This window comes from Falco rusticolus, chromosome 11 (genome assembly GCF_015220075.1).
Source record: "Falco rusticolus isolate bFalRus1 chromosome 11, bFalRus1.pri, whole genome shotgun sequence".
Lineage (NCBI taxonomy): Eukaryota > Metazoa > Chordata > Aves > Falconiformes > Falconidae > Falco > Falco rusticolus.
In genome coordinates this window covers 34,195,565-34,215,333 of record NC_051197.1, presented here as the reverse complement: position 1 = coordinate 34,215,333, position 19,769 = coordinate 34,195,565, and the positions used below count along the sequence as shown (strand labels likewise).

At 39.0% G+C, this 19,769-nt stretch overlaps 1 protein-coding gene across 2 annotated transcripts in view; it reads right to left on the bottom strand.

The window, feature by feature from the left end:
* CRB1 (crumbs cell polarity complex component 1) overlaps positions 1-19,769 on the bottom strand; it is a 115,181-nt gene that overhangs the window by 25,661 nt on the left and 69,751 nt on the right. For both annotated transcript variants that reach the window (XM_037404485.1, XM_037404486.1), the window contains exons 6-11: positions 18,182-19,135; positions 14,060-14,610; positions 13,526-13,691; positions 9,823-10,729; positions 8,090-8,218; positions 4,981-5,107 (exon numbers count right to left, since the gene is read on the bottom strand). In XM_037404485.1, coding sequence (XP_037260382.1) covers positions 4,981-5,107; positions 8,090-8,218; positions 9,823-10,729; positions 13,526-13,691; positions 14,060-14,610; positions 18,182-19,135 — 2,834 coding nt within the window. The remainder of the gene's footprint in view (positions 1-4,980; positions 5,108-8,089; positions 8,219-9,822; positions 10,730-13,525; positions 13,692-14,059; positions 14,611-18,181; positions 19,136-19,769) is intronic.

Below are 19,769 nucleotides of genomic sequence, written 5' to 3'. Positions count from 1 at the left end.
TCCCTTTGGATGAACTTTTGACTCTCAGGCCAGGAAAAATATTTGCAATGAAGGAATGAAACCTGATTTCAGCACTGCCAGTTTGAAGCAGATTTTCCTCCTGTTTTCAGTTTCACTGCATGTAGTCACATGCACTCAGTAAATTGAGCATTGGATCTAGTTTCTTAAAAATTAAAAGTTCTTGGAGTAAGAGAGTCCAAATAAACATACAACATCAAGGATATTTTCAAATTCACAAACACATGGGCTCTTTGTAGTTAGGGTTGTGATAGGAGACTGCTGGCAGAGTCCAAATTGCATAAAAGCACCTGCAGAGGAGGATCAGTCAGAGCCTGTTTTTTAAGAGTTAGAAGTAGGAACTATGGTCAATAAAGCAAATCTGTCATTCCCTGTGAATACTTCTTCAGTGAAATAACTGTCATGTATTTGCCAAACACATTAAAGACTACACTTTCATTCACCCCACAGCTCATGTAAATCCCTTTTCTCTCCCTTCCAGTACCTCTATCACTGCTGTCTTTCCCCTCTTTTCAGAAATCTTAATTCTGCCTCAAGCCCTAACACTGTTACTTCTCATTACCTGTATTTCTGAATGATAGTCACTGGCATCTGAAAAACAATTTGAATCTTAGTATCAAAATACAGAGGGATCCATTACAGATAGTATCAGTATTCAGCATCACAAGCTATACCTCCAAAAATCACGACCTTGTTTGTTTACTTTCTTTCATTTGCATGTCTTATATACCTCCTCTAATTCTAAGCATATCGAGATCATGGTTTTCCAAGCTCTTCTTAACACCCAAAGTGGTATGATCCTTTTTTTTATACTGTCTTTTTTTTTTTTTTTTTTCTCCATGAATACTGAGATTTTCACAAAACCATGAAACTTGTCTGGGAGTTTGTGTTCTAAATAAAAAAATCAAGTATCAAAAAAATTGCAATAAAATTGCAACACTGGAGATGTATGAAGACCTTGCTGTTATACCTTAATATTAGACATGGATAATGACTTTATTAACCCCTTGAGTTCTAAAAAATCTTAGCAATTGTATGTTTTGCAAAAAAATCAGTGTGATTATTCATCCAGCTGTGTTTTTCATGTTTGCTTCTATAACTCTTTCCCTTTAAATGTCTTGCACCTGCATTTCTTTTTTAAAAAGCTATATTCAAGAAAGTTATTTTAATTAATCTGGCATTTGTTTCTTTATTTTTTAATCTTTTAATCTAGAAATATTAAGTCTGTGTTCCACTGGATGTGCTGGAAGACCTGTGCGTGGGACAGGTCCAGCCTATGGGCTATGGTAGCTCAGTGGAAGGGATTGACCCAGCAAAATGCCATCAGAGACCTTGTCACGGCCAACGGCTGTGTAAGCACTGACAGGACGTAAGGAGGACCCAAGTAATGAGAGGCACTTTAAGCCATGTGGATAAAGCCCTTTCCTCTCTGAACTGTTGATCGGGGGGCATGTGTGTTTAGTTGTGCTCCGTAAGGTACCGAGAGGTACCCAGCAGAGGTCATCACCCGTGAGTGCAGCTGAAGTGGTCTGAGCGGCTGAACCACTTCCCTGGGAAGCTGCTGCCAGGCCCTGCACTGTCAGTGCTCCTGGGAACACATGGGAAAGATGCAACCTTACTCCTTGTGGGAAGTACCTGTGAAGTGCAAATGTTCAGAAAACATGGCACACTTAAAGCGAATGCATAGAGTCATTAGCAGAAAATGAGGAGCAGACATATAGAGACAAAGGCAGAAGGTTTATTTTGTGTATAAAGGTAGGAAAGTTATGTACGCGTGCACAATGTGGTTGAGAATACAGAAGTACAAAGAAGAAAGGAGCAGCATTTCTGAAGTCAGGGGATGTTTCATGATGACAAGGCATTAGAGAAAGGAAAGAATTCAATTACAGGTATGTATTCAGTGAAAGAAAGAGTGAACCTATACTCTGCTAACATATTCTAGATTAGTAACTTGCATACTGCTGTAAATCCATATAAAACCTGTATTTAATATTGTATGGACACTCTTATATCAAGTGTCTACTATTGAAGATAAAGAGTTTTGGAATCTCTATACAGATTTATTCTTTGGGGTTTTTTGTATTACGCATATAGCTATAGTATGTCAGACAGTGTTATTACATGTATTGCTTTCTAGTTTTCTTCAACATTAATATCAGGGTGAAATTTTTGCTTGTTGTAGTATATCCTGTAGCATATAGTCTTTAAAGTACATAGTAGTTCAACTTACTTAAGTGGGAGCTGAACTAAACCCAGTGAGAAACTACCCCCCAAAATTTATTGTGGTTTTCTTAATTTTAAATTTGTTAAAAAACTTGATTTGAACAGCTTTGGTTAGTAATATCAGTTTTTTCATTTGAATTTTCAAACTTTCTTATTTCTTTGCTTTCTAAAATGATATGATAGCTTTTATTTCAAGTACTTGTGTTTGAATTTTTCATTTTTCATTTCAATAATACTGAACCAAGTAACATTTTTAGCTATGATTAAATTACAGTTTGGAATATTATATCCAACATAATATCCTGTTTATTATTTTAAATTTCTCCATATGAAATAAAATTGACATTTTAACTCAAAATAAGGTGAATGTTTTCATTTTGGTTTGTCTTACTTTAAAATATTAAACCAAAATGCAAACACTTCACACAAATATTGATTTAATAAAAAAAAAATAATCTTTTCCTCTGACACTGTAAGATTGACTACAGTATTTATCTGGAGTAAAAAACAATTTTCAAAAACTGTATTTTCGTTGGAAAAAAGATATCCAGTTTGGTTTTGTTTTGTTGTCTTTGCCTGTGTTATATCATTCACAATATTACATACGATTCCCAGCAAGAAAACTAAGCCCTACCTCTGATAGAGTATACAGTTTTGTATCTGACACTGCGACATTAATTTCATCCTAGTGCTGGAACATGCATTCCCATCTTGTGTTTATTGATTGCTTACAAAGAGGAAAGGATTGTTTAGCCGAACCATTTAAAAAAAAAATATCTTTTTACTATCTTTATTTTAAAGAGATTAACAAGACAACCCAAATCACTTTTACTGGTATGGTAAAGACAGCAGAGAAGTTATGCTTATGTAATACAATTATTGTAAGTAATTATATTGTGCTTCAGTTTTCATACCAAGGCAGGTGCTCGAGACAGGAATATGTGACATACCACAGGGATTAATCATGATTTTGTCCACAATTTGTGGAAACAATGTGTGTGTTCGGGATTTTTCCCTCTGAAAATAGGAGTACGTTTTTTAATAACATGAGTGTTGCTGCAATTATGCACTAAATGATATTAAAAAAAATAACTTCAGGACATTTATGAAAGGCAGGAAATAAAAAAATTGAGGTTTGATCCCCAGGCAGTGACTTCTGCTATATCCTGCTGTGCCAAAATGGGAACCTTAATGTCTCGCTTATACACATTTTAAGGTGTCTTAATGCAACTGTAGAATTAAAGGTGGGATTTGCTCTTCACGAGCCCTCCAAGTCCAACCCACAGCAAGCTGGGTAGGACTGAAGAAATGGGGTCAGGTTTAACGTGGGGGAAACATATCAGTGGGCTCAAGGACTTCTGCAAAAGATCAGCTGTTCTCTCTGCAGTCATAAAACCTTGTATAGTGTTAGTATATAATGTTAGTCTTTGCTATAACTCTGCTACATGCCATATCACTTAATAATAAAACACCACGTTATACTTAGTCGTTCTTTGAATCATCACTCAAGGTAAGAGGCGTACAGAATGTATACAAATACGATCTCGAATGCCCAAAGAAATGGTTGCACCATTTGTAAATTATTTTTGCCTTAACGAGTTGTTCAGAAAAACAAAAACTCACTTTTTACTACTATTTTGTATTTAACAATGTACTTCATTTGTGTCTACACTCCCAAAGGCAACTATACAGATATTTTCCTGTAATATTTTTTGCTGAACCTCACGTACTCATATTTTTTAGGCCCCTTATTTTCATTCTTTAAAGAATCCATGGACAAGCGTTCAATTGAATTACCCTGTTTGCTTCCTAAGAAGGAAAAATCTCATATATTTGTCTGATGATGCTCAGAATTATTGATGGATAACATTGATTTACTAAGTTGTAGAAACCTTTGAATAAACAACTACTCCGTGATTTTCATAGTCTGATATACTTACTGGGCCTTTCTTGAAAGAGGATTCATGATGAAGATCAAGACAGCTGTATTTTATCTCAGTATAATATATTGGAGGTGTACGGGCTACTGGAGTAGAGATTCAGGATTAGTGATATCACTGCAGGATTGACACTAATTCAAATGGATGTGAGAGTGTCCTCAGCATATTCCCAATTGCTAATCCAAGCCATTATCTCATTATCCCAAAATATCCAATGTGATTTCACAGATGTGAGACTTAACTGCTAAAAACTCAGCAATGAACATGGTATGTGGTGCTAAGATAGTGACCATCTGTAAGATTTAAAGGAAAATTACCTTTATTGAAGGCAGTGGGTCTTCGCCACTCATTGCAGTAGGGCTTGCATGTCCCTACTGGTAAATCTGACAGTTCTCATTAGTATGTACTGCCTGCTGGCGTGTCCCGCTGTTGCCCACTGGCAGTGTGTATGCGGTGAAATGCTCTGGTGGAGCTGGGATGAAACATTTTAAGATCTGCTAGCAGATTGTTCTAAAATTAAGTGAAAGAATCCAACCAGATTCAAAGCAACGCATAGGAAATTGTTCAAAGAAATATAAAACAGCTTTTAAAACACTGATGTTTGTATTGCTTTGCTAAGCTGTTTGGTCAAGGCATCTTCTGCTGCATTAAAATACAAAAGTTTAAAGCCTGCTTAATACTCTTCCTGTTCACCCCACTCGACTGCTGGATCGTCATCCATGCGTAGAATAAGATAGGAGAGAAGCTGAAACAGATTCTGCCACAACAGTAAAGAGACAAAAAAGGAGAGGTCGCTTACATCTATCTCACAGCGGTCTCCAGCATAGTTCACGTCGCAGAGGCAGTGGTACTTGTTGAGCAGGTCCTGGCAGAGGCCCCCGTGCAGGCACGGGTTGGAGCTGCACTCGTCAACATCCTTCTCACACCTAAAGAAAGACTGCAAGCAGTGAGCATCTCAAACCACAAGCCAAATGCATACAACAGGTGCATTTTCAATTCAGAAGCTTTTGGAGGACGGAAGAGGAGGATGCTCTATTTGAAACCTGTGGTTTATTTCCACATGTGTTTATGATTTTATTAACTACCTGATTAGCCACACTCAAATCCTGCACTTCCTGTATTCTTTTCGAACACAAAAAGTTACGCTGGAAATTTCAACTCTGTAAAGCATTTCATGGTTAATGGTGCTTAGCAAGGTGAAATGAAAGTTTGTGTATGATTTCAGAGCTGGACCTCGCACAAGTCCTGCTGACAGCTTGCTTATTCATTTTCATTGTTCCCGGGAGCTGAAGGCACATTTTCCTTCTCAGGAGTCTGGATGCAAGTCAAACAAATGCATGTTTTTCCCAGCTGAGAGCTCCTGGGAATATTCACCTGCTTCCCCCCCACCCCCCCACCCCCAATTCAAAATGCCAATAGATCCCAGCATAATATCCTACTTGGACTCTCTGTGATGGGCCCCAACAATGGTGAAAATGGTGCAGCACAGGTCTTTAAGCTTAAATATGTATTGCTAAATGTTTTTGAGTTAATTCTGGTCATAAAGGAAATTGGAGTTCTCATAATTTCTCAAGACAACAAACTGCACGTTAATGAGGGATGTGTGAGATTGTCTGACAACTAGCAATGATCTGGTGATTTTCTGCTCTGACAATGTTCTCTTTCAATTCACTGCTCCATTATTTCAAATAGTGCTAACAGTTAATCCTAATCTTTCCAGATAAAAAAGCAGGTTTATTCTTGAAGAAGAATGTGAGAAACACCCGCTGAATTTTAAGGAATTGCTTTGTTCAGTCATATTCACAACCATGTAATGCATTTTTAGTGTTCCATTAGAGAAAAGAAGTTCTTTATATTACACATTTTATCTGATTTTCTTTTTTAATCTCTAAAGTGTTTCAACCATTCCCTTCAATAGTAAATTATATTCATATACTCCCAAAGCTAAATTAAAGTATTTGTGCATTGTATAAAAATCGTATAGCTATGAACTTACCTATGCAAATAAAACCCCCACAACACAACTCCCCAAATCTTTCAGGGAATTAGGCACCTGAACCCAACTGAGTCTCAGGACACTTAAAAGCCTAACTCCTTAGGTAATTTTGAAAATCCTGGCCTGAACTGAATGAAAACTTTGTTTTCAAGAGACAGCTATATCTCCTTTAATGAAGAATAACCTTTCACATTTTCCTTTCTGCCTGTTAAGTTTATTGGGCTCTTTTTTTGTGATCCCAAGATTGGCAGAGAAGGATACTATTTTCTGCATACTGTGCATCAGTGGCTTTCTGAGGGTTTGAAATACTGTCTTAAAGGAAAAAGCCTGCTTTATCAATCTAACACATAAATATACAAAGAGTTTTGGTTACTTATTAACTGATACATTTGCATTCGTTCTGAAAAAAAGAAGAGGTGACAGTTTCTCATTTGATGTACTAAGTTCTACAAGCATGGGAGTACTACTGGTTTATGGTTTGGCAGCCTGGAGGAAAAGAGGACAAATAGTCCATTTTAGACATTGGAGAAGAACGCCTTGCTGCGACAGTCAGTTAAAGTGCAGCACGCTTGGTACAAGGCTGCTGTTCAATATGAGAATCATGGGAATCATAAAATAGAGATTATTGCCAGCCAGTGGGATGGATGTGAGGAAGGCTCATTCCCAAAGCTGCAGTTAGCAAGTTGCCTGGCAGGGGAAGGAAGAAGGGAAATGTACTTTCTACCTACTTTGAAGTCCCAAGGAATATACATAGCAAAGAAGTGTCTAAAAATATGCTTTTACTTTTTAATAATCTTTTTTCTTCTTCTTCTTTTTTTTTTTTTTTTAATATTGTGAGGTGGTACACACACCTTCTGGCTGAGTGAAACAGTACAAGCAGACTTGTCTGCCAACTACACTGTAGATTGAGCAGGTAGAAATTTTCATCTATCCTTTATAGTTTACTGTACTGTTTGCAAAAGATCAGTGGGTTAATAAGTTTTTGAAAGAAAACCTTTTGTTGAAAACTTCTTTGGATTTGCAGAGCCAGCATACCTTGATCCTGTTGAACTTTTGGATATCACACTCTGGTGTAATGCTAATTTCACTAAAAGCACATACAGTATTTCCATTGTCCTATCCAAAAAGGTGCCCTTACTTTTTCAGACTATATTATGACTGGGACAATGTCTTCCTACATTTCTACAGCACCTAAATGCCCTGAGGCTGTCAGGCCTCCCTGCTCCAGAGCTGTTTGTAGAATGTTATCATGGTAAGTGTGAATTGCGACAGTATGCTACCAGACACAAATTTCACTGGGAGGAAGGCCCCTCTGTTTCAGGCTGAACTATAACACGTAAGAAGTATCTCTTAACTTCTTTTTGAAATAAGAGTTTAGTTTTCATGTTTCAGCATTCAGTAAGAAAGTAACAAACTGCAATACCACCAGGTATTTCATCTCATACCATCCCTGTGAAAGAACAGATTGCATATTCTCAGCACATGCATGTGAAAATGAAACAGCTTTGTATATTCATGTCTGATTTTTATATATGAGCAGAATATGTGTGTTTATGTGTCCCCACCTATGGAAAGATAACATTTTAGCTTGTCATATACAAAATAGGCATGGAAGCCCAAAAGCAGGCAAATAGAAGCAAGCTTATAACGCTAAGAAATATCTTGCACTGGAGTTAATGGTGCTATATTGGATCGAATCCTGCTGCATTGATTTGTGATTTTTGTCTAAGTAAAGCTGCTATACTTTCAGATCATCAAAGTCAGTCAAACAAGGAACTGCTGAACCTAAACAACTGCTTTGTATGTATTTCTGCAGGAGGTCAAAACCCCTGTGGCCATTACCCTCTGGACCCTTCTGGAACAGCTTTTGGAAGAATTGCTCTGCAAAGATCTGCTGGGCGAAGCATCTCACCGTTCTCCAGCAAATCCTGGCAGGCACACACATGCCAGCTCGCCGCTGAGGTCAGTACAGTTGCCATAGTTGAAACATGTGAGGTTTCTCTCTTCGTTCCCACAAACTGTGTATGGTAATCTTCTGTATCTAGGTAAATAAGAAGGCAAGGGCAGTTACTTGCACATTCTTTGTTTCTAGAGGTCTCGTGCTCTCTCAGCTTTTCATTTGACTCTAGTCCACTGCTTTAGTGGAAAATATTTAGATCGTCCTTCCAATTTTGTTATTTGAATGCAGAATCTAGTACTGTTAGTATCCAAATAATATCCAGCAGTGCTCCTGCTGGCAAATACTACTCAATACCAATGGGAAAGGCATTACATTTTACCTGTAAATGAACACAATTTCAGGGCTGCACATACTTAGTGCCTCCTTGGAAAGGAAACCTCACATCTGTATGCACTGACATGCCTGTTGCCTGCGGTACTTGGGGTGCTTATAGTTGGTGGCAGGCAGCAACTGAAGTGGGGACCAACATTGTTACTGGCTGGGGTATCACCCAAAGGAAAGACAGCAGGAACTGAGGTTTTTCATGTTTTGCTTATTTTTTTAAATTTGTTGAATTTGGCCTTTCCCAAGTATTTACTGGCAAGTGAATGATTCACTTCTTAGCAAGCAAAAAAAAAAAAAAAAGAAAAAAGAAAGAAAGGGACAACACTCTACCTACATTACTGATGTGGCTCTATGTGATACTGGGACAACTTAGTAGAAGAGTTCAGAGAGACCTAGCATAGAAGAAAGACCATATCAGGCCAATATAAGGCATCTTCAAATCTCAGGATGTCCTCACCACTAAAAAAAAAAAAAACTCAACAAAAATTGGCGTTTGTGTAATTATAGCCTAAAAGACTGTGGTTGGGTAGGATGAAGACAATTGCCTATCTACATCCTTCAGGCTGCAGCAGACTGGGTTTTCTGGAGTCCTCTGGAGGATAAAGAGGCTTTTGCCTTCTCTGAGAGCAATGGGACATGCTGAGAAGGGAGAAGTTTATGGTGTGCAGAGAAGGGCAATTAAAGGAGAGACAGGCCAGGGAAGAGCCTGTAGCTTTTACAGAGGAGTGTCTGAGAAGAATAGAATAGAGGCATACGAAGAGTCTCAGAAGTGATGGAAAGAGTGGGCTGTGTGGTGTTTACAGCCACCAGAACTGCTGGGCTGAGAGAGAAAGCCTGGAGGAAAAGACCCTCCTAGAAAAGGTACTGTCAGTGGAGAGAAAAATGTCTTTGCAAGCCCTTCCATTGTTATTTCTCTTAACCACCAACTCTGAATTTCTCTACTTATAGTTCTAGAGCTCTATTACTCTAATAATGTATAGGTTTGGAGATTCAAAACTCTTAAAGTCCTTTTTTCCTGACAAAGATGTAACGCATGTCTCTGAGCTCTGGCAGACTTGTAATACTGTTACCAGAGAGCTGCAGGAGCCAGGCTGGAGTAGAGCTGGGCAGTGGGGCTGTGCCTTGTTCCCTGCCGCCTTGCCTCACCAGTCGCTGCCTGAGCTGCCTGCTCTCCACTGCCTGGGTCCACATCTAATTGATCTGTACAGTTTTCTATACTGCAGACTCTTTATAATAATTCTGCAGCCATGGTTGAAATATAGATGGATGCATAACATCTGTGTTTAAAATGGAGACATTAGTGATGTAATAACTCAGAAGAAACCTGACAAGATTATATGGATCTGTCTTGTTTATAGTACCTGCAAAATTTTCCAGTGAAGTTAGCAGCACACAGGCAAGAATATCCATTAATCCCGTCAACGCAAGTGGCCCCATTTGCACACTGGTGGCCACGGCAGTTGTCTATGTCCTCTTCACAGTTTACCCCTCTGTAACCAGGTTCACAACTGCACTCATAAGAGGTGATGCCATCAGTGCAGTTTCCATGAATGCAAGGGTTTGAAGAGCATTCATCGATGTTGACTTCGCAATGAGTGCCAGTCCATCCTTTGGGACATATGCAATGGTAGGAAGTATAGAAGTCTTCACATAGCCCCTCATGCATGCAGGGATCTGAGCTGCAGAAATCTGCCTGCAAACATCCAGTAAGAGCAGGGTTTGCAGATATTTTGAGAAATTGCTCCTCTTGAGGTTTTTTAGTAGGGATGTCAGCGTTTTCGAAGTACGAGAGATAAATGCCACTGATTTCTATGGTGCTCATACATCCTCGCAGGCCATCCAAACTGTCAAAAGCCCTGTCAGCCACATAGATGTCTGTCTCTTCTCTTAAAAAGTTGAGGCTTCCTGTGGCAGTTGTGCTAGTTGCAGTGTCTTTCTTGTTGTCTATATCAATGTGCCACCTAGAGAACTGGGACAGGGGCTCTACCATAGAGACCATCACTTGGTGCCATTTCCCATCACTCACAGGCAGTGAACTAGCAAGGGTCAGCTTATAAAAGCTGTTGCCACTTTGCAATTGAAAGAGTAATTTGGAGTTGTGAATACTGATAGTAACAAACTCTGGCTCCTTCTCCGCGTACAGCAGTATCACGTCAGTGTCCCTAGTTCGAAAGCCAAATATGATATTGGTGAGGTCTCTGCTGATTTTTCCGTTGCTTCTGTAAAATATCGCACTGCTTCGGCCATTAAACACTGCATTAGCAAGACCTGTGCAAAGATAATAATTGAGAAACCAGGCCAACTTTAAACCAATACACATGGAACAATGTCTCTCCAGTTCCCCCTGCTCCCTGTCATGTAAGTCCTCTTGGGTTTGCTTAAAAACAGTCAAATTCCACCAGTGTTTCCGTTATCCTTGCCTGCCCCTTACGGGTATAGAAATTACAGGGTAGCGCCAGCACCAGATATCTGTACATCAAAAGTGTGCAGCTTTTCACCAGCTCAAGTTATCGTTCTAAAGATACAAGTGTACATTAGAGTTATCTCTCTTTTTCCGCTTTAGACAAAGAGAAGGAGGTGATCATGACTGTATACATCTCAAACCTGAGGCTGAGAGGGTATTTCAAAGAAGATACGTATTTGTCATTTTATGTTTGTCGCCTAAGTACGGGCGGATAGTTATTCTGATGACAGATCTGGACGGGCTGAACCTTTGTTCTCAATTACTCTTTTCTTAGGTAAAGCACTGAAGAGCTTTTAGAAAGCATTTGCTTGGATCCCCATTTACTATCATTGATGCAAAAAGGGTGGATTTAATTGAAGTCAGTTGGCCAAAAGCCCCTTCAGAATTACTGTAAGAAGAGGCGTGCCTGTCACATTTAAAGCCAGACTCTCCTGCTGGGTATGCACTGCCACAGCCCTACCGACGGCTCCAAGCTGGTGCTGGTGGGACTGGGAGGACAGCAGAATACTCAGTTTGCACTGCTGTGAGTGAAAATTGATGGGCAATGTTGTGGCAGTTTTATGGACATCTTCACAAAGGTATTTGACATCTTTCATTAGCATGGGTTCTACTAAAATGCACTAACTCGCTGGGCTGTAAATTTGCACGTTTGGAGACAGACAAGGGTTATAGACAGGGAGGAGGGACAGGAAGGAATGGCTTCTCTCTATATTTCAGACAAATTTAGCTTTGGAAGATCCTAGCAATGAGATAAGGTGGGCTCCTGAACTACCTCTGGGCTCAGTATATCTTAATGAAAAGACCCCCTGGGAATCCCAGCATGAAATTATTGACTGTATATCCTGATACTAAGGCAGCGGGTTTGTAACTACACTGCCTGGCTCATCAAATGTGGTACCTTACTCATAGGAAAACTTGTCTTAGAGGAAACCATACTAAAAATAAAACTCAGAGCTTTTCAAAATTATTTCTCATTTTTTAAGTCTCACAAAGCTGACTTTTCGAAGCTCATAAAGCTAAAATACTGTAGAACTTCATGTCCTGAGCACAGCAAGCCATCTCAATGTGCTTTTATTCTCAGTTGTGACACCGGGCATACAATTTTGCTGTTATTTAATATTCTCCACATCACCTTTTTGCATTGGCTTTTTCTCTTTTTTTGGGTTTTTTTTTTTGTTTGTTTGTTTGTTTGTTTTTTTGTTTTTTTTTTGTTTTTTATTTTGTTTTTTTGAAGTGCATATTTTCCTAAAGGGCTGGCTAATTGTAGCTATCCAGGTGGAACTATAGACACAGCCCCTGGAAAAAAGCTCTTTTTCTGCCTTAGCTTAAAATGGTATCCAGAGCATAAGATACCAGGCTGGCAGAGAGCTCACTGGCCAAGAAAATTCCTTTTTTTCATTACTCTGTGTTGAACGGCAAGTAGTCTATGCTGTAGCTAAGAAAACAACCAGTTAAAAATACAGGTCTGCAGTGTAGGATTTTTTGCATATGTGTTAGGAAAACTCCCCACTATTGCCACATAGAACAGAACAGAAATCTAAAGGTAATCTAACAGTGTAAATGACCTTGAGTTTAGCAAAAGGAAACAGTTCAGATACTTTTCACTCCCCTCTGTGTGTTTATGTTGTACCATAATATGCAACAGTAAAGTTTATGAAAGAATATATTTTGATGTTATCATTAAAGATGTCTATTAGAGAAGGTGCAATTATTTTAATTTCAGTTATAAATTTTTACAAGTACTGCAATGCTGATTCTAACAGTCTCAACGAAAATAGCATCATATCGGTCTGTCAGCAAATTGTCTAAGATAGAAATTTTTTGTTGACCAACCTTCTCATTCCTAAGGGTCAGCCATTCTAATAGCTTCCATCAGACTGTGTGTGTATTTATCTTCCTTCACAGCATTCTTAGGGCTTTCTTTGATAGCAAAAAGAAAAAATATTGCTTCAAAATCCTTCCTTTCATTTTAAATTCCACTCCAGGGTGGGAAGGAGAAGGAAAGTGGAGAAGGAAAGAGATATGCAGAGTAGCTAATGTTCTTAAGACAGCTAATGGTCATCCATTTGCAGATAGGCTGCTCAGTGTGCAGGTGCTTCGTATGGAGATACTAGTTAAATAACTGTACTGCTGGTATTAAGGTGACTTTTTTCAAAGATATTTAACATTTAAGAAAATCAAATGATGCAAGGTACGTCATGTAGCTTGTCTTTTCAGGAGGGTGGAGAACATCCTAAGGTTAATCCAAGACTGGATATCCTCTTATCTCTTTGTGGTGGAAGTAGGAGGGATGCACTCATACTCTGGCAATGTACTTATCTATTGTACAACCTCGACAAGTTGTGCTGAATAAGTCAAAAGAAAAGGTCCTGTAAACATCGGTGTCTGTGTCAGGGGGTCTGGCTGAAAATTTCTGGGTTTCATAGGGCAGGCTCTTCCCATTAATGTTAATTACAATTGACATTATTATTATTTTAATACAGAAGTAACAACTGAATGAACTTTAAAGGCAGTGAATATTGAGTTTTAAGGAAATGCTGATGAAAATTTCAATTGTTTCTAATCTCCAAAGATGATAGGAATAACTGAAATGTACCTACATTCAAATCCTTGGTGCACCAGCTGGCATTGCGCTTCATGAGGACAGGGCCCAAGCTCACACCACTTAACTTTCTCACATGCCTTCCCTGCTGTGTTAGGGGGACACGTACAAGTGAAGTCATCCCAGATAGAATAGCACACACCACTGTTGTGGCAAGGGTTGGACTGTGGGGGAAGAGAGGAGACAGCCTAAGTATGAATAAAAGCTGGTGAACTCCCAGCTGTAAGGGTGGGTGACTGGCAAAAATAATTCTGTTTATTTTACATGGAAAGTGATAAAGACCAGTACTATGACAGTACAGCATGTTCAATAATTGGTGAAAAACAGTACTTCAACCCTGAAGTATTTTAATTCTCCCCAATGCAAATACAACTTGCTGCTGGTATTTATCATATGTAGCATAACTCAACAAAATCTGCTCTTTCTAGCGTTTTTACATATTTTCCCAAGGTGTCATTATCATCAAATAATGCATGGGAACATACGAAACATTAAAAGAAATTCCCCATTATAAACAAGTGACAATGCTTACCTTGCAGAGGTTGTCACCAGTGCAGCCTTGGGTGACATTGATCAGAGTTCGGTTGATAAGAGAATTCAGTGGATTGGTGATGGGGAAGAATTCCAGTGGCTGATTATTCACTCTTACATCTTGGATGCAGCCTTTGAAATACCTGCCGTTTCTATCAGTTTCTGTGTTACCTGGTAGACCCCCTATGAAAAGAATATCCTTCCTTTGGATGGTTAGTACTGGAGTAGAAATAAAGCCTAGGTATTGAGAGGACTGGAACAATTCCATCTTATTTGGTTCTATTTTTAGTGTTATTAAGTAAACATTTCCATCATTCATGGAGTGTTTCCCTAACAACTTAATGGAATTTAGAGCTAACATTGTGAGTTTCCCACCTTCCAAGTAGACTTTTACATAGAGGTAAGTACTGTTTCTCAAAGCCAGTAACAAACCAGAAGATTTGCGTGTTCGGACAAACATGGATATGTTCAAATTTTCATTCTGAGTGGCATCAACAGGAAAAGCAGCATAGCCTGAGGAGTCCTCAGATCCAAACCGGGCTGGAACATACTCTTGAGGTTAGAGAAATGGGAAAAGATTTAAAAAAAAAAAAAAAAAAAAAAAGAGAGAGAGAAGAGGGAGAGAAATAACATAGTTAGGACTTTATGACAAGGAGCCAATGCAATGATTAAATAGCTACTTCTGGTATTATTTACGTATGGTATTAAGCTGTGCTGGTATTTATGGATGAATGAAGACTTGATCCAGCTGTAAACAGCTTCTATTTCAAAAGTCCCGTTGGCTTCCATGGCTGTAGCATTAAGCACCAGTACAGGACCAGATGTTGTATTATTGGGCATATTTTTCCCCTTTATCATGCTCTGTGTAATGGTGTTTTCAAATGGTTAAACAAGCACAGATTTCTATAGTTTCCTGGATTGATCCTCAGAAAGATCATTTTGAAAAGAACCTAGCTGCTTTGATCCTAGGGTGACCATGGAAGTTAACATAATTCTGGAACTTTTGATATTTTTTGCACTGATTCCAATTGTAGAAATAGCCGAAAGCTCCTCAGCAAACCTCTCTTCCGTAAAACCTCTGAACAGGGCACCTATCTGACACTGTAAGGACTCCCTAGTTCTCCAACATACTCTCTGTGGCTGGGGCTAAACACGCACCATGTACATTAACTCGTATACAGTTACGAATCCTGCTCACTCCTGTGAGTGCCCACAACGCTGTGGTGTCACAGCAGGAAAAGGGTCCAGGATCGAGTAAGCCCTTTTGGTTTTTTGTGTGTGCTTATCAATTAAAACGATTAAACCAAAACCATCTGTCTCTCTCTCCCTTAGTCTTTATTTTCAGTAATGATTTTCAGACTTGTAAGAATACAAAATATCTAGTCCAAACTGTATTTTATTCTGATGAATCATCTTGTTAAAGCACAACAAAGTGTTGCTATTTTTACACTTCAAGTTTCGTGATCTTGTCTTCAATATTATTGACTTCCTGCCTAAACACTTTCGAGAGCTATTTTTAATATATCAAATTCATAGAAAGAATAAACTAAGCTTTTTTGAAATGCTCGCACAGCTAAAGAGTCAGTCCTCTTTCGTGCAGTAAAATTCCTAGAGCGAGACCTCATCGGCCAAGTTTCCGCCTGCAGCACTACTTTTTTTTATGACTACATTAAAAAAACACAATGAAAATAGGGGACTGACTGTGAAGCCCCAACAGGCCCTTAATAATCACACTGCACTGCTATGTGGTGCAGCAATATTATTTAGCAACAGGAATAAATCCCTTACTTGTTCCTAAACAGAGGATTTCATAAATAAATTCAATTTTAAATATTTTAATTCTATGAATAAGATTACCTATATATCTACATCTGCTTGTTAAAACTCTGGTATGTAGAAATAAATATTTGTTGAAGTGGGTGTTTTGAGGCATTAAATCTCTTTATGTTATATCTTCTCTGTAAGGTGGTACTAGAGAAAGACATTTTTTCATGAGGGTAAAAAGAAAATTTCTGCCGGAATGAGGATTGCACATTTGCAGCATTAGAAAGAAGCATCGATCTTAAAAAAGGTATTTTGTGTTTACAATTTGTTGCATTTCTCTCTGTTTTTATATATATATATATGTCATCAATCTGATCTTCTGTTTGATGAGATGGCTAGTATCACCTTCGTCAATATTAACTTCTTAGGTCACAACATCTGGATGTTGATCAAAATGAGTCAACATCTGTTTGTTATTTTGTATATGTAGAGAAAATATTGCCTCTTGTCAATTAAATACTTGGCAGCAACTTTTCTTCAAAAAGACACTAGCATTTCTTACATTATCCTTTACCACAAGTCTCCCCCACTTTGGCTTTTAAGAAACCTGCCACATTCTTTTAAATATGGCATATAGCTAGAACCTATGTATCAAAATGGCATGGTGCCATGATTTTCAAGGAATATTGTGGTCAGCAGGGGAAAAAAAAGAAAAAAAAGCATGCTTTCTAATCATTCTCAACAGTTCTAATGCCAGTATAAGCCTCTCCTGGCCCTGACTGGTTTTAATTTTGCTTCATATAAGGAGGCAAACATATTTACCAGATGTTGTCCTATACTCCAAAGTTGCTTTCCAAATCTTTGGATAAATTACAGCTAGACTTCAAAGAAGTCTGTTACAATTACCTCTCAGACTTTGTCATTTTGCAATAAAACCAAAAAGAAAAACTATTGAAAAGTATTGATAACTATTAAGTATAGCACACAAAATGAAATTGTATTTAAACATTTTGAAATGTATTTCAAGCTACAGCTTTCTGCTGCAATGCATTCAATAAGCCCCTGGGGCCAGTCATTCAGCTGATGTAAATCAACGTAGCTTCACTGGCGGCAGCACAGCCACGCCAATTTACACCAGTTTAGGATCTGTCCGTTCCAATCCGACCATGGCTCTGCTGTTGCACTTCATTTTTTCCAGTCCACTTGGCAAATATATGTACATAAATATATGTGTGTATGCATACGTGTATGTACGTATGTATTTCTTCCTCCCTGAGCATTGCTGTGATTGACCATGCGTGGATGGTTAGTAAGGGGGCAGAGAGGGAAGCAGGGGCAAAGCCACTGTTTGGAAGACTCAGTCCTGTACAATTTTCTTAACCATAACTGCTTGTTTGAAATCCTTAGAAGTTTTGCTGAGGAAGAATTGCAGAGTCCACTCCACAATGCTCCTGAGGGGTTCTGTATTTACAGTCCCTGAGGGTTTCACATACCAGATGTGGTACAGCCAGGAACTGGGCAGGGACCTCCTGTTGTCCTTCCACTCTGCCTCAGCCTGCACTTGGAAAGATCATTCGTAGCAGGGAAAGCACTACGGGCATCTGCAGCTTTTGTACTCCTGCTCATCACTGCCAGGGAGGCTGTTTGCTGAGATGTGCTCTTTTGTTTGCTGAGACACTGACCTGTTTCCCGAGACATGGACCTGTTCGCTTCTGGCCACTAAACAGCTCCCTGGTAACGGACACCTTTGCCAGTGATTGTCCAGAGCTGCCCTGGGAGCAGCTGGGAGATGAATGGGCCCCGTTTGCAGCCTCTGAAGCCCTGCCTTCTCCTTGAGCTAATCAGATTAAGTTAATAGTATAATCTTGTTCATTTTTAAAAATTGGAATCTTTTTTTAACTTGCAGTACTTATGCTGGCCTTTCATTGCCTTAAAGGAGTTTCTTTATAAAAGGCTAGAGAGCTGGAGGATAAAATTTTCAAAGAATGCTTTGAAAGTAACTTAAACTCTGAGTGACTTGGTTGCTTTCTAAATTTTACTCGGGGTGCATAACCTCCAGTGAACTAGTGTTCCAGAGTTTATGGCATGCTAAGACATTAAGAAGATTTTAAAACTGGAAGAGTGGAATCCACCAGTTTAGCCTGACTTTTTTTGTCAGGCTGAAAGGCAGCCTTCCTGGGATAGTAACTAGGAAATAACAAAGGCATGCTACTACTAACCTCTTGCACTTTCTTACCAGTTGACGTTAAGCTCCAGAGATCCTAAGGGTCATGCTGCTTTATCACCAGCTAAACAGGATTGTTTATGATCATGTTTTCAGCAACCACCTAAAACACGAATGCCAGGAGCACTCCCTTACCTGTTGCACAGCTTGGCCCCGTGTACGGCCGGTAGCAATCGCAGTGGTAGCTCAGCCACAGGTTGGTGCAGCGGCCCCTGTTCTGGCAAGGGTGGCTTTCACACCAGTCCTTTTTAGTACATCCTGTCCTGACATTGAAAGATGATTCAGGTGACACATTCTCTGGAGTAATAATATTCAAGTCTATTTCAATGTCCTGAAGGCAGCCTACAAATGAAGGTGCAGAATGTGTATTATAGATGTTAAGTAGAGAGCTGCCACTAATGTTCCCCACTGGTAAGCTGCCCAAAAACATGCTCCGAAATGCAAGCATCACGTGATCATTCTCTATCATAACAGATGTTTTATTGAGACAGAATTCTACACAAGAGCTGTCGAGCAAATTAAGAGTAACAGCTCTTGCCAAGGTTACCTCCACTGAATGCCATTCTCCATCACTGACATTATGTGAAATATGCAAAAGAGCCTGTGGCTGGTTATTGACTTGCACAGATAAGTGTAAGTAGCCATTCAGTAACTCCAGCTTCGCAAATGTATTTTTCTCCCCTCGGTAAAATAGAAAAGCTGTAGGTTGCACAGTTTGAAACCTCAGGTTTATACTATAGAAAAATTCCTTTTTAGGGGCCGGAGGATTCTTCAACAAAAGGAAACTGTTTCCTTGAAATGAAAATGTGGTTAAGGTTTCACAGTGTGTTCCAGTATACCCAGGTGAACATATGCAGCTGAATCCATGTTGGCCATTTTTTAAATGTGGGATACATATTCCATTGTTTTGGCATTGCTGATCAGTACAGCCATGCAGAACTTCTGTACAGTTCCAGCCACCGTAATAAATCCCTTCTTTGTCTGCAGGTGGGCAATGGCAAGTGTAATTCCCAGGAAAATTCTCACAGGTTCCACCATTTTGGCAAGGGTTCATGTAACATTCGTTGATGTCTTCATCACAGTGAGTACCTGAAAAATAAACAAAGAATTAGACACTCTGAATTGTATAACTGGAGCCCCGAATGACATTTTTAATAACTTGTTTTGCTAAATTATCTTTAATTAGAGGGGAGTGTCTTGAGAAATAGATGATTGACTGACTCACAAGTCTAAAATATGTTAAATATAAAAATGCCATTCACATGCTACAGTTTTCTTGTGCAAAGTATTATATGAACACCCTAGCAATAATCACATTTTGGAGAAAATAACCAAAGTAAGTGGCAGTTTTGCCATGGATAATGTGATGAAATTGAGATAAACATCATCTCCAAAAGATGTGACCAAGTAATTGTATCCCACCTATCTTGTGGTAGAAATCTAGAATGCTTTGAGAGGAGCTGAATTATTTATCACATATAAAAGGCAACAATTGTTGCTTAATTCATATTCATAATGAAGTATGTTGATGAGCTGGAGTACAGTCTGCTGGTCTTTTCTCCTTTTTCACATTCATTCAAACAGTAGAAGTGTTACAGACTAGTATTCCTGGTCCCATATGAAACATCTTGGAGCAACAACCTTCTACTGAGAGCCACAAGACTTATAAGCACTATGGGCTATAGTAGGACAGGCTGACAAGTAGGTGAATATCCCTGCAAAA